Source organism: Ictidomys tridecemlineatus, chromosome 10, assembly GCF_052094955.1.
Source record: "Ictidomys tridecemlineatus isolate mIctTri1 chromosome 10, mIctTri1.hap1, whole genome shotgun sequence".
NCBI classification, from domain to species: Eukaryota; Metazoa; Chordata; class Mammalia; order Rodentia; family Sciuridae; genus Ictidomys; species Ictidomys tridecemlineatus.
Window position 1 is genome coordinate 117,546,620 of NC_135486.1, and position 12,437 is coordinate 117,559,056.

Consider the following 12,437-nt stretch of genomic DNA (forward strand, 5'->3'; position numbering starts at 1 on the left):
ACAGGGAGAGGGAGGGAGGAGAGGAGACAGAAGGAGGGAGCGAGGGACAAAGATAGATTAGAGTACAGGAATTGGCTCATTCACTGTGGAGGCTGAGGTCCTACCATCTCTGCCACTGGCCGGCTGGAGTCCTGGAGGAGCAGGTTTTAAACTCAGTCTGAAGCCTGAGATCCAGTGGAGCCCAGGTTGTAAGTCCCAGTTCAGGGGCAGGAGACGAGGTGTCCCTGCTTGGCAGTCAGGCAGAAACTGGAGGGCCCAGTTCCTCTACTCCCCATCTTTTGTCCCCTTCGGGCCCTCAGCCGTTGGACGATGTCCACCCACACTGGAGAGCAGTCTGCTTTGTGAAGCCCACTCATTCAAATCTGATCCCTCCAGCAGGACCCCACAGACCCAGAAATAATGGTTCACCAAATATCTGGGTACCCCATGGCCCAGTCACATTGATGGAATTAACAGTCGCACCTGTATAGGTGATTTCAGAGTCCCCTGATGTCACCAGGTACCTCCTCTGAGCCATGCTGGGGATGTCCATTTGCACTTCCATTTTAACCCCCCTGAGAAATGAGGATTACCTGTTTGTGGGAGAGAGATGGCATCTCTGCTTCCATCCCGTCCACCTGTCCTTGGTGGTGCTGGTTCACAGGAACAACTTTATGTGCTTTCACCTCTCCTCTGCTCTAGGCCTTCTGTGGCTTTCCTCTTCAGAATCTACCCTACCCCAATATACCATTTTATTTATTTATCGCTCATTTGTTTTGGAGACAGGGTCTTGCTGTGTTGCCTAGACTGGCCTCAAACTCCTGGGCTCAAATGATCCTCCTGCCATAGCCTCCCAAGCACCACAGGTGTGCACCACAGTGCTCAGTATTTTAAATGATTATTAGTGACATTAATAGTTAACATGCATCGTGCTTTAAGAAAAACGTAGCTAATCCTTCTGTAACACTAAGTATACTAAGCAGTGTTCTAAGTATTTTATTTCTTTATTTTTGGTACCAGGGATTGAACCTGGGGCACTTTACCACATCCCAGTCCTTTTTTTAAATTTTATTTTGAGACAGGATCTCACTAAGTTGCTGAGGCCAGCCTTGATCTTGCCATCCTCCTGCCTCAGCCTCCTGAGCTGCTGGGATTGCAGATGTGCACCCCTGCGCCCAGTCTCAGTACTTGACATATGCTAATCCCTTCAGTCTCAGAGCAGCCCTTAGAAGTAGCTACTACTACCAGCCCTGTTTTTTTTTTTTTTTTTTTTTAAAGAGAGAGTGAGAGAGGGGAGAGGGAGAGGGAGAGAGAGAGAGAGAGAGAGAGAGAGAGAGAGAGAGAGAGAGAGAGAGAATTTTTAATATTTATTTTTAGTTCTTGGCGGACACAACATCTTTGTTGGTATGTGGTGCTGAGGATCGAACCCAGGCCGCACGCATGCCAGGCGAGCGCACTACTGCCTGAGCCACATCCCCAGCCCCACCAGCCCTGTTTTGTAGATGGGGACACAGGCACAGAGAGGAGGAGTGAATTGCCCAAGGCCACACAGGGAGTAAGCATTAAAGCCCAGGATCTCTTCAGAGAGTCCAGAGAGCAAGAGCTGGACTTGGGGATTCCAGCTTACAAGCCGCTCTCTCTCCAGCTCCTGACTCTGCCCTTAGAATCCTGGGAGGTGTATCTTGCATGGAGGGTCCTTGAAGACCCCATTACCCTTCCTGTTCATGCAGACCAGGGGCTCACAGGTGCCCTTGTGCCATTCACCTGCACGAATAGCTGCCTCCTGCTAAAGGGATTTGTATAGAGCCCACATTGTGACTCTTAAAAAGAAATAAGTGGGATGAATGAATAAGCACCTAAAAATAACCCAGGATCAATTTTGAGGGGGAGGAGGCCATGTTTTCCTTTCTCCTCCTTCCACTCCCTCCCTCCTCTCCCAGGGCCTGGAAATTGCTGCTGGTTGACAGTTGGCCAGGCGGGCTTCCTGTAAGGCCAGAATAACATGGAATTAGGCTGGCTGCTGCCCACCCCAGGACGGGGATGCTGGCTCTTGGTCTCTGAGCCTCTCCTTCCAACCTTTGCTGGGCTCACACTTCTGGGACGCTTCTTTGCTTCAGAGATAACAGGGTGGCATCAGCCTTGGATTTGTCCTCTTGGGCAGAAGCAGTGGCTGGCAGCGCCCAGGCTGGCCCATTGAGGGTGCCCACAGCTGCTGCTCTCAGGGAGGAGCCCGCTAGGCAGGGCAGGGCAGGGCAGGGGCTCCGGCAGTCTGGGCCCCGAGGCGAGATTTCCAGGCTTCTGCTGACTCCAGAGTTTGGCCAAGAGGTTCCCATTGGTCTCTGCACCTCTAACAGGCCCCCTGGTCCCTGCCAGCCGCCCGCAGCCTGCCTGGGAAGGCGTTGGGGACCCAGCAGAGCATTGCTGCCCAGAACCCATCTGCAAAAGTGTCATCCAAGGACCAGGCTGGTTTTCCTGCCACAGGGTCCGTCCTGCAGAATGGTTCTGGCGACTCTGAAGAGCCCCGCCATCGGGGTTGCTTTCTCTAATGGTGTCAAAGCCCCCCCCCACCCCCCGGGGGGGGGGGGCAACAGGCTCAGAAGGCTCCCCTGAGCCTTGGGCCATGGGATGGAAAATTCCAGGTGGAAGCCTGGAAATTCCCCAGCAGGAGAGGCGGCCAGGGCGGGGCCAGCTTCTCCCCTCCCCCTTTGGCTGTGGGGGGGCCGAGCCCAGCTGTGGTTGTTCACTTGTTCCCAGTCCTGGCTGCTTATCATGGTACCCTGGGGGAGCTTTTAAGTCCTGATACCCAGGCTGCCCCCAGGTGGGTGACAGTAGAGTCCCAAGTGACCTGGGCGGAGCCAGCTGGAGAACTCTGCTGGTAAGACAGCCCCGCTCCTCCACCCTTGCTCCACCTTGCTCCTTCACTTCTGATTCTCAAATCCAGACAGTGGCTTGGCTGCGCACAGTAGGTGCTCGGGCAGGGAAGTGGGGTGTCCCTGCCCCACTGTGCTGATGCTCCCTTGGGCCACACGCCAAGGGCTCAAGTCCACGGCAAAGTGCTTTTCCAGGATTTCATTTAAAATGTTCCTTAAAAGCCCTAAAGGGAAGGGATCTGTTTGGAAGTTGTACTTGTGGTCCTGGGGGTGACAGAACCCCCCAGGGCTGAATGACCCCTCCTGGGCCTGCCTGAGTGGTTTGCATCCTGTCCAGGCTTCAGGGTGGCCCTGAAGTGTCTTTCACCTGGAGCATGCAAACAGGCCAGGCCCACTTAGGTGATAAGATCACATCTCTTCCCTGACTGGCCTGGGAGACAGGGCCCCTGTCTGATTGCCCCATCCCTCTTAATGTCCCCACTGCCTCCCAGTGGGGTCAGTTCTGCAGCCCGCCTGGCTCTGTCCCTCCTTCATCCCTGGAGTGGGTCCCCAGGAAGCCATGGTCTGCACCGCAGCCTGAGTGCCTGAAGCTCCCAGCCTGCCCCTCCAGAGCCTCGCAGGCCCCGTTGCCCACAGCTGGCCCCAAATGTTACTGGCCTGTGGATCTACAGGCTGGGGGGCCCGCAGGGGTCGTCCCCAGCCCCCTGTGCTCCTCAACTCCCAGTGAGGACCTCTCCAGCTGCCCCTATCAGCCTCTGCCTAAACCCCCAAAGCAGAGGCACCCAGTGCCGCTCGCCCCAAGCCTATTCTTGGCTGGCTCGTGGTGCACCCACTGGTGGCCTGGGCTGGTTTCTGGCATCTACGCTGGAAAGCCCGGGAGGCCAGAGCTCCTGGGTCCTCCCCATGTATTCGCTCCGGGAAATGCTCTTGGCTCATGCTACTCTCCGGCCCGATCATCCAGGCACGCTTCCCCTGACTGTCCCTAGCCACTGGCCTCCCCTTCATAGTGCTATCCACCTGCTTTCCCGTGGGACCCTGTGGGATTAAGGTGGTGCCCGTGGTGCCTCCCTGAATGGGTGCCTGGCCAGCTGCCTGCTAGGACCACACAGGCCTGGAGCAGCCCACACACCCTGGACCCGTGCACCCCAGAACTGAAGTACTTCTGATGCTCTCTGGACTTGAAACTGTCATCTGCCTACTCAGCTGGCCCAAAGTGTGTCCCTCCTCTGAAGGAAAGCACAGTTTCATGATGGCCCAGCAGCTCCCATAGCTTCAGTCCCAAGGCAGCCCCTGGGACTCAGGACTAGGGACAGATTCCTGGACTTGGAGGCCAGCAGATGCTAAAACGAAGGCCACGTTCCCCGGCTTGTGCACACTTTTGTAGGTGATGGGGACACTTGGGGCCTCTGCTCTTCCTCCTGGGAGACTCAACCCTGTCCAGGACCAGGAGGATTTACCTGGAGGCATTTCCTGTAGACTCCCGGGCTGCCGTGTGGGTCTCCCAGAGTGCCCTGGGTCCCCTCTGTGACACAGCGCTTGATCTTTCCTGGCTCTAAGCAGCACATCAGGCCCCTTCTCATTTCTCATTTATGCCATAGCTCTTGGGGTTCCCCAGGGACAGCTCTGATGTCCCCAGCTGGTGCCCAGAAAGTGCCCCGGCAGACATGTCCCAGCTGATGGCTTTGCTCGCAAAAGGCAGACTATTTGAAAGTGATCAGAGCCCTTGCTGGGCTGAATCTGCAAGGGGAAAGCGGCGGTGGACGTGGAGGCGAGGAAGGTGCCCAGGAGTAGCCCTGACTCTGGGAGCCTCTGGGAGTTGCGGCAAGGCCCTCCCTTCTCAGGCTCCTTGTGCCCAGCCGCGAGTGTTGCTGGGAGACTGAGGACGGCTCAGGCAGAGACTGCTCTCTGGCAGGTGGCACCGCCTATGGTGCAGGGCAGAGCAGGGCACAGGTGTTTACTGGGTGTGATGAAGGCTCAAGGTAGTCACTGTGCTCCTGCAACTCCGTCTTTTGCACAGGAATTGATCCTGGGCCCTTGACCGCCAAGCCACATCCCCAGCCCTGGCCCCTCCTTTTTTTTGAGCGGGGTGTCACTAAGTTACTTCCAGTCTCGCTAAATTGCTGAGGCTGGCTTCAAACCTGCGATCCTCCTGCCTCAGCCTTCCACACCCCTGTGATTACAGGTGTGCGCCGCCGCACCTGGCTGACACTAGGTCTTTACTGAGCACCTGGCCAGGACTTGGAAGTGCTGTGCTCAGTGCTGTCCACGGAGGGTTATGCAGATGACCGCCCAGGTTCCTGTTGGGTCCCCTGTGTACACAGGTGGGACTGGCCTTGGCTGGTCTGGTCAGCAGGGGCCTGAGGGTTCCTGCAGGCCCAGCACTTTCCTGCAGGGTCAGCAGTTTTCCTATACAAGGAGTTTTGCATCTGGAAAGAAAATTACTAGGATTCCATGTAAATCAGGAGTAAGGGAAGGCCTTCCGCTGAGCTCCTTCACCTCTAGCAGGACTATAGGAGGGGGCGCTTGGTGCCCCCTCCGGTTCACTCTTCCTTCTAGCACTTTCTTAACCCTGGGTTCTCCCATCACCTTCTCTCCCTGCCTTTGCTTCACCCTGTCCCCTTTGGTCATGGGGTCTTCTCTGTCTTCCCCAGCATCTCGCTCATTGCTTCCTGCTGCAGCTGCACCATTTTCTTTCTACTTAGTTGGTTTTTAGTCCTTTCTGTTGTTTGGGTACCATGGGTTGAACTCAGGGGCACTTGACCACTGAGCCCCGTGCCCAGCCCTATTTTGTATTTATTTAGAGCCAGGGGTCTCCCTGAGTTGCTTAGGGCCTCACTGTTGCTGAGGCTGGCCTTGAACTCGCGATCCTCCTGCCTCAGCCACAGCGACTGGCTGTTTTTAGTCTTTTCAATTTGTCCTTCAGATGGAGTCTCACAATGTTGCCCAGGATGGTCTCAGACTCCTGGGCTCAAGCCATCCTCCGGCCTCCGCTTCATGAGTAGCTGTGGCTGCAGGTGTGGGCCACCGTGCTGGCTCCTGGGGCTCCTGGGGCTCCCAGGGTAGGGATTTGGGATACCTGTGGCAATGCCAAGTGTGGGTGTGTCTGGTGTTTAATGAAATCTGTTCAAACCACTGAAGGGAAGTCGACCCCAGGCCCGTCACCACGGGCCATGAGGTGGAGCCTGTGGTACCAGGAGCAGAAGGTCAGGATGGGCCTTGCCTGTGCCCCTCCCTGGCCTTTCCACCTGCCTCAGTTTACCCTCTCCCAGGGCTGCTTCGCCTTGCTGTGGGACCTGGTGTCCAAGAACTCAGGGTCTCACCCTGTGCTGCTCCTTTTGGTCTTAGTGTGTGTGTGAGTACCCGTGTGGCTGGCCCAGCCAGGAGGAGAGTTCCTGCTGGTCACTAAGGGGTCACCAAGGGGACCAAGAGGCCAGCTAGCTGGCCCTACATTCGAATCAAGGGTTCCCTGTACCCAGCTGAGGGAATTCATGCAAATCAGGTAGGGAAAGGAGGGGAGGTGCCAACCTGCAGGGGCTCACGGGATCTCACAAGTGTTTAGAGTGAAGAAGGTCAACTCATAACAGTCCACACAATGCCATAGTCTCATGCCCGCTGCCCCTCAGGAGGGCATGTGAACCCAGAGTGGGGCCAGAGCTGGGCTCTGGAATAAGCTGCCTGTATTTACCCAGGCTCACTGCTTATTAGCTGTGGGGCCCCTGCACAAGTCACTGAACCCCTCTGGGCCCCCGTTTCCTAATCTGTAAAGGAGAGGCGACAACAGCAACTCTTGCTCCATAGGGTGTTGTGGGGACTGAGACAGCTCTGGTGGAGCTCGTCATAGGGCTCGCCACCTGATATGCTGGTATGAGCTCCGTCAGTGTTATCAGTTGCTGTTCTAGTCACAGTCACCCAGTGCCCTCTCTCCTGAATCCACCTTCCCCTTGCTAGGGGGCACTGCATCCAGTGTTCAGATGTATCCCCTAAGACTGGGAGCTCCTGCATTTCCTGAAGGGTTTCTTTTTCTCTTTTCCTTTTTTAACTTTAAAGTGTAACTATGCTCCCAGAAAGAGAGGAGTCACAGGGAAAGTCCTTTGACATTGAAAAAGCCACCCAAGGCAAGGCCAGGCCGGATACTCAACTGGATAGCTCCACCAGGATCACCACTCAGTCATCTGATTTTGTTACTGTAACAGACTACCTGAAGCTGAGTAACTTTGTAAAGTAAAAAGGTTGTCCAGCTTATATATATATATTTTTAATTTGTTTTAATTAGTTACACATGACAGTAGAGTGCATGTATGCACTTTGATATATCACAGGTAGATGGGACATAATTCCTCATTTTTCTGAGTGTACATGTTGCAGAATCATATTGGTCATGCAGTCACATATATACATACAGTAGCTCATAGTTTTGGAGGCTGAAAGTCCAGACTGGGTGGCCCCAGTGGTTCATCCTCTGGTACAGAGTTAATGACGGATGGCAGCGTGGCCGGAAGAGGAGAGAAATGATACAAGACAGGGAGCCAGCACAAGGGGCAGACTCCCTGCTTTTATAACAATCCTCTCCCGCAAGCTAACCAGGGGGCCCCAGGAGAATTTCCAAGACAGAGTCCTCTTGACCTCTCATGAGGTCAGCACCACCATATCAACAACCAAGGCCCCAGAGCACCAACCCTCAGGGGACAAACTGTATCTGAGCCAATGCACAGGCTACATTGGGACCTCCCTCACCCTGCCAAGGTCCTGCTGGTAGGAGTCCCCACAGGGAGAGGATTTGGAACCATCCAGCCAAGTGACCATCTGCCAGTGTCCTTTGCAGCTCTGCTCGGCATGGTCAGTGGCTCTGGGTCCTTTTTCCCCCAGATAAAACCTGCTCATTTACTGTCTTTAAATCAAAATGACTAGTTACCTCCATTTTTTTTGTCCTTTTTTTCTTATGATTTCAGATTTTTAAAAACATTACCTAGAACTTTTTGATAACTAGCACTTAGTAGATCAAGGGACCTGTGTGTGCAGCTGGGCTTCCTGATGCACAGGGAATTCTCACGTCCACCTGGGAGGTCTAACATTTATTAGCCTGTTTTTCATGCAAGAAAACTGAAATTCAGAGGTTGAGGAACTTAACCATATCTACAAAGTAATGGAGCCAGAATTCAACTTGAGATCTGACTCCGGGCTCCTATTTTCTTTTAATAATGACTGTTATTATGCAAGTGACATTTTATCATAGTTCCTTATAAAAATTAAAACATTGTAGGCAAAGTGAGAGACCCTCTGGCCGCCTTCCCTACGCCCAGGCTTTAATATACATTTGTTGTTGAATATTTTTACAGTCCTTATGTGCCTTGGAATAATAGCCCTGCTTCTGCCTGGCCTGATTTTTTTTTTTTTTTAAGGGTCTAATGAGATAATGAATGAAAAGTCACTTTGTAAACATGACTGTCCTGCACCAGGTTATTTTTAGTAGCAGCAGAGTAACTTACATGATTACAGCCCTTTTGTAGAGAGTATTGTCTCATTTAAACCTTGTTACTGGTAATTACTGAAACTTAACTCCTTTGAAGTACAGTACTTTGTAATATGGCCCTACTCAAGTGGTTATCCAGGGTCATCGTGTGGTATTTGTAAGGCCAGGCAACAGAATCCTGGTCACCAGTAGGTGTCAGCCTCCACCAGGGCACGGCCACTCATCTTCTGGATGTCAAGGAACTGGGAGCCTCCTGGGTCTTTTCTGTACTTTCTAGCTTATGTCAACTGAGGATGGGTGACATGGACATGGCTGGAGGGAGCCCTGGAGCTGGGCCGAGTGTGCGGCATGCAAAGGCCAAGCTTGAGTTTGCTCAGAGGTGAGCAGGGAGCCCAGGCCTCAGACCGTCCCATCACAGGGAGATGCAAGCTGTGCCCAGGGGTGGTCCCGGTGGGAAGGGACTCCCTGGTACTTGGCTGTGTCAGGATCTGAGATGGGTCCTGAAGGATGAGAAAGAATCTACCAAGATGAGGACCTGAGAATGGCTTCCAGGACCATCCTGTGCAGGTTTTATGGAGTGGGAAGGGTGAGAAGACAGAAGAAGGTAGTTAGGAGTGGAGGCAGAGGAGGCCATAGTATTGAGGACCAAATAAACCACAAAAAGGATTAGGCTAGTGAGCAATTGCATTGAAATGTGGAGAATGAATTAGACAGGAAGAGACTAGAGGCAGGGAGGCCCGGAGGCTGTTGCTGAGTCTTAGCCAGGGCAGGAGCGTCCACTCTGGGAGCAGACATACTTTGGAAGCTATTTGCAAGTAAACCAGTTAGCAGGGGGATGTCAGTGGGGAAATTAGGGCTGACTTAGAAGTTTCTAGCTTGAGAAGCTAAATGAAGGTAGAAATGTTAGTTGACACAGGAAACACAGGAGGAAGAGAAATTTATCCATGGACTTGAGTCTGTGTGGGCCTATGGGGCTGTACCTCGCAGGAGATGTCCTGCAGTGGCATGGCAGCAGCTGGCAGGACTCTGGGTTCTGGACCCGCTGTCTCCTCTTTCTGCCTCTTCAATTTATTAGAAAGAGGCCCTGGGGCAGGGCAGCTCAAGCCTCAGTGATCTTGCGTGTACGCCAGGAGCACCCATGCGCTCTGTGCTCACTCACCAGGAGCTGCTGGCAGGACTCCCTCTGCATGGAGCAAGGGAGCATGCTGGCCTGCCCTTCTGTGTCACATGGGCAGCTTAGAGGGCATCCCCCAGGTGGGCATCTGTCTGGAGCATTCACTGACCTTTGAGCAGCAAATCCATTTCCTGAGGCCGATAAAACAAACTTGCCTGCAAACCCAGCTGCTAAGACAAGAGAATTATTTTCTATCAGTTCTGGAGGCCAGAAGCCCTAAACCAGTGTCACTGGGCTGCATTCAATGCAGCAGATGCCACATTCTCTCCAGAGGACCCAGGTGGGATGCCTTATCGCCTCTGAATTCGGGTGGCTGCAGGCACTCTGTCTCTGTGACACACTGCCTGTATTTAGGACTACACAGATAATCTTGGGATTCTTAACGTATTTGCAGTCTAACATACAAAGCAGCATGTACAGGTGCCTGTGATTGGGTCCTCTTATCTTTGGGGGCCATTATTCAACCTCCTACAGGTAGGGCTTGGGAGGGTACTTTCTGTGAAGCAGAAAGGGCGCCACTGACCCAACATTTCCTCACTGCCCAGTTGGGTGGTGGGTGCCACTACCACCATTTTAGGCATGAGAAATGTTTTTTTTTTTTTTTTTTTGGCCAGCCAAGGTGCCAAGATGACATGGGAACCTTGATCTCTTGATCAACCCCAGGCCTAAGCGTTTTTTATAAAGATAAAACATAGCCACGCATATCCATATATCATGTGGCAAACCCATGTAACACAGCAGCAGATAATCCCACACTCATTTGCACTTGCACGTGGGCTGACAGCGGTGGGTTCACAGAGCCAGGGTGTCCCATGGCGATGGCCCTGGAAGGTGAGGAAGCAGTACGTTCTCTTCTCTTGGCCCCCACTGCATCTGGGTCCCTCCCCACTTAGGGCCTGATCACTTGGCTGGGGGTGGGGGGGCCGCATGTGTCTCACCAGAAGAGACCAGAACAGCCCACCCAACTTGCCTGGCTGGGGCACAGCACATGTAGGGCCAGGCTGGCCAGGGGCAGTCCTAGGGTGGGGGCAGAAACAGCGAATCAGGCTGCAGCCCAGATTTGGGATTAGATAGAGACCTGGGCCCAGAGATCCCCTGCCTGAAGCCGAGGGACCCTTGTCTAGCCTCCAGACAGAGCCATAAAATGAAAACTGCCATCACCACAAAAGCCCCTGACATTCCTGTCCCCACTTCTGCACTCAGATAGCATCGTGGTGGCCTCACATGCCCCAGGAGGCAGGAGAACCATCTCAATTTCATAGATTAGGACTCAAATCAGAAGGGGAGGGGGCTACTATCAGCCCAGCAGGCCCCCCTGGATGGGGGATGGGGGTGGTCACCTGTTCATTTGAAAGAATCTTGAAACCTGGAGGCTCCAACTGCAGAGCTGCTCCTGCCAGGTGTGTGAGCTGTGGCAGGTCACTCCTTCTCTGGGCCTCGGTTTCCTCCCTGTGTAAAGCAGTCGATCTCAGTGGACTCCGAGGATCCTGTGTCTCTCCTACATCTGATTTTGGATGGGAGCCTTATTGAAATTACAGGTTTGGATGGTGAAGCTACTTCTGGGGATCTTTCTCCAAATGAGCATTTGCCGGGAGCCCTTTTCTGGCCACCAGCTGCAGTCTCCTGCAGACCTGAGGGCTGGCCTCACGTTTCTCTAAGGAGCGGAATTCCGGCTGGGGAGGAAGGAGCTCTGAGCTCAGAGCAGACATCATTCAAAAACCAGGGAGCCAATTTTCCCCACTCCAGGCAGGGCAGGCTGCAGCTCCCTTGGTGGGAAGGAGGGCCATTAGAGCCCTCCCGGGGATACCTGTGCCACTTCCTTCTCTTTGACCATCTGTTTGGAGACCCCAGACTCATTTGGGAGGCCCCTGGAGATTAGCCGCAGGAGGCAAACAACTGGCTCTGAATTCCCTCTTTGTCCGAGGAAACGAAGTGGGGAGGGGCGGAGGGGACCCCCTGCCCCCGCTGGAATGTGTGCTCCGGCGCCCCCACCGCTCCCCCGTCGCCTCCCCCGCGCACTTCCTGACTCCCACTGATCCCACCACCACCGCACGCGCGCGCGCACACACACGCGCACTCACACAACACTCGCTCTTCCCGGCGGGCAGGCGGCCTCCCTCCCTGGCTCGCCGGTCCCGGCGCCTGGGCTCGGGTGGAAGCGACCTTTTGTCATTCAAATCACACCCTCGCCGAGCGCCTGGAATCGGGCTGGGGAGCCCCCGCGCGCTCCTGGCCGCGCATCCCGGGGCTCAGCCGCGGGGCCGCGCCTCCCCCGCCCGGCGCGCGCGGCGGCTCCCGCTCGGCCCCCTCCCCGCCTCCCCGCCCGCCCCGCCCCGCCGTCCTCGGGTCCTGCCGCGGTGTCGCCGCCGCGCGCCGCGGGGGCCCTGCCGGCCGCCCTGCCCGCAGCATGGCACCTCCGGGGTCGCAGTAGCCGGGAGCCGCGTTTGGGGGACGCAGGCGCTCCAGGGGCCGGGGGCACCCTGCAGCCTCGGTCATGGATGTGAGCAAGATGGTAAGTGAGAGGGGGGCTCGTCCCGGCCTCCCCGCCCCCACCGGCTCGTGCCCCTCTGCCCCTCCCGGTCGGCGAGATCCATTGAAAGTTTCTGGATTGTTGATCCTGCCTGCTGGCCCCGACTCCGGGCGTGCCGGAGAGGGAGCCTGGCCAGGACGCGGAGGCGGCTGGCCCGCCGGGATGGCTCCCGGTTTCCCGCCGCGCTGCTGCCAGGGCTGCCCGGGAGAGCAGACTCCCCAGAGAGGGCGGGGGTTCACCTCCCAGATTAGGAAGCCTGCGGGGTGGAGAGGGCATGACTGGGGACTCGTCCAGTCCCCTCCAGATCCCCTTCCCGCTGGCCCTCTTGAGATCTGCAGGAAGGTTTTTGGGGCTGAGCCAGTGGCCAGGGAGGCACAGGTGGCCCTGGGAGGACTGAGGGGAAGTGAGGCTTTG

The 12,437-nt window shown here is 55.2% G+C and overlaps 1 protein-coding gene across 4 annotated transcripts in view; it reads left to right on the plus strand.

Annotated features, from left to right (window-relative positions):
• Hip1 (huntingtin interacting protein 1) overlaps positions 1–12,437 on the plus strand; it is a 132,368-nt gene that overhangs the window by 48,161 nt on the left and 71,770 nt on the right. Inside the window, exon 1 of one of the 4 annotated variants that reach the window (XM_021728583.3) lies at positions 11,835–12,005. The exons of the other annotated variants lie outside the window; for them this stretch is intronic. Coding sequence (XP_021584258.2) covers positions 11,988–12,005 — 18 coding nt within the window. The 5' untranslated portion in view covers positions 11,835–11,987. Of the gene's footprint in view, positions 1–11,834; positions 12,006–12,437 lie in introns of those variants that run through there. 4 annotated transcript variants of the gene reach the window in all.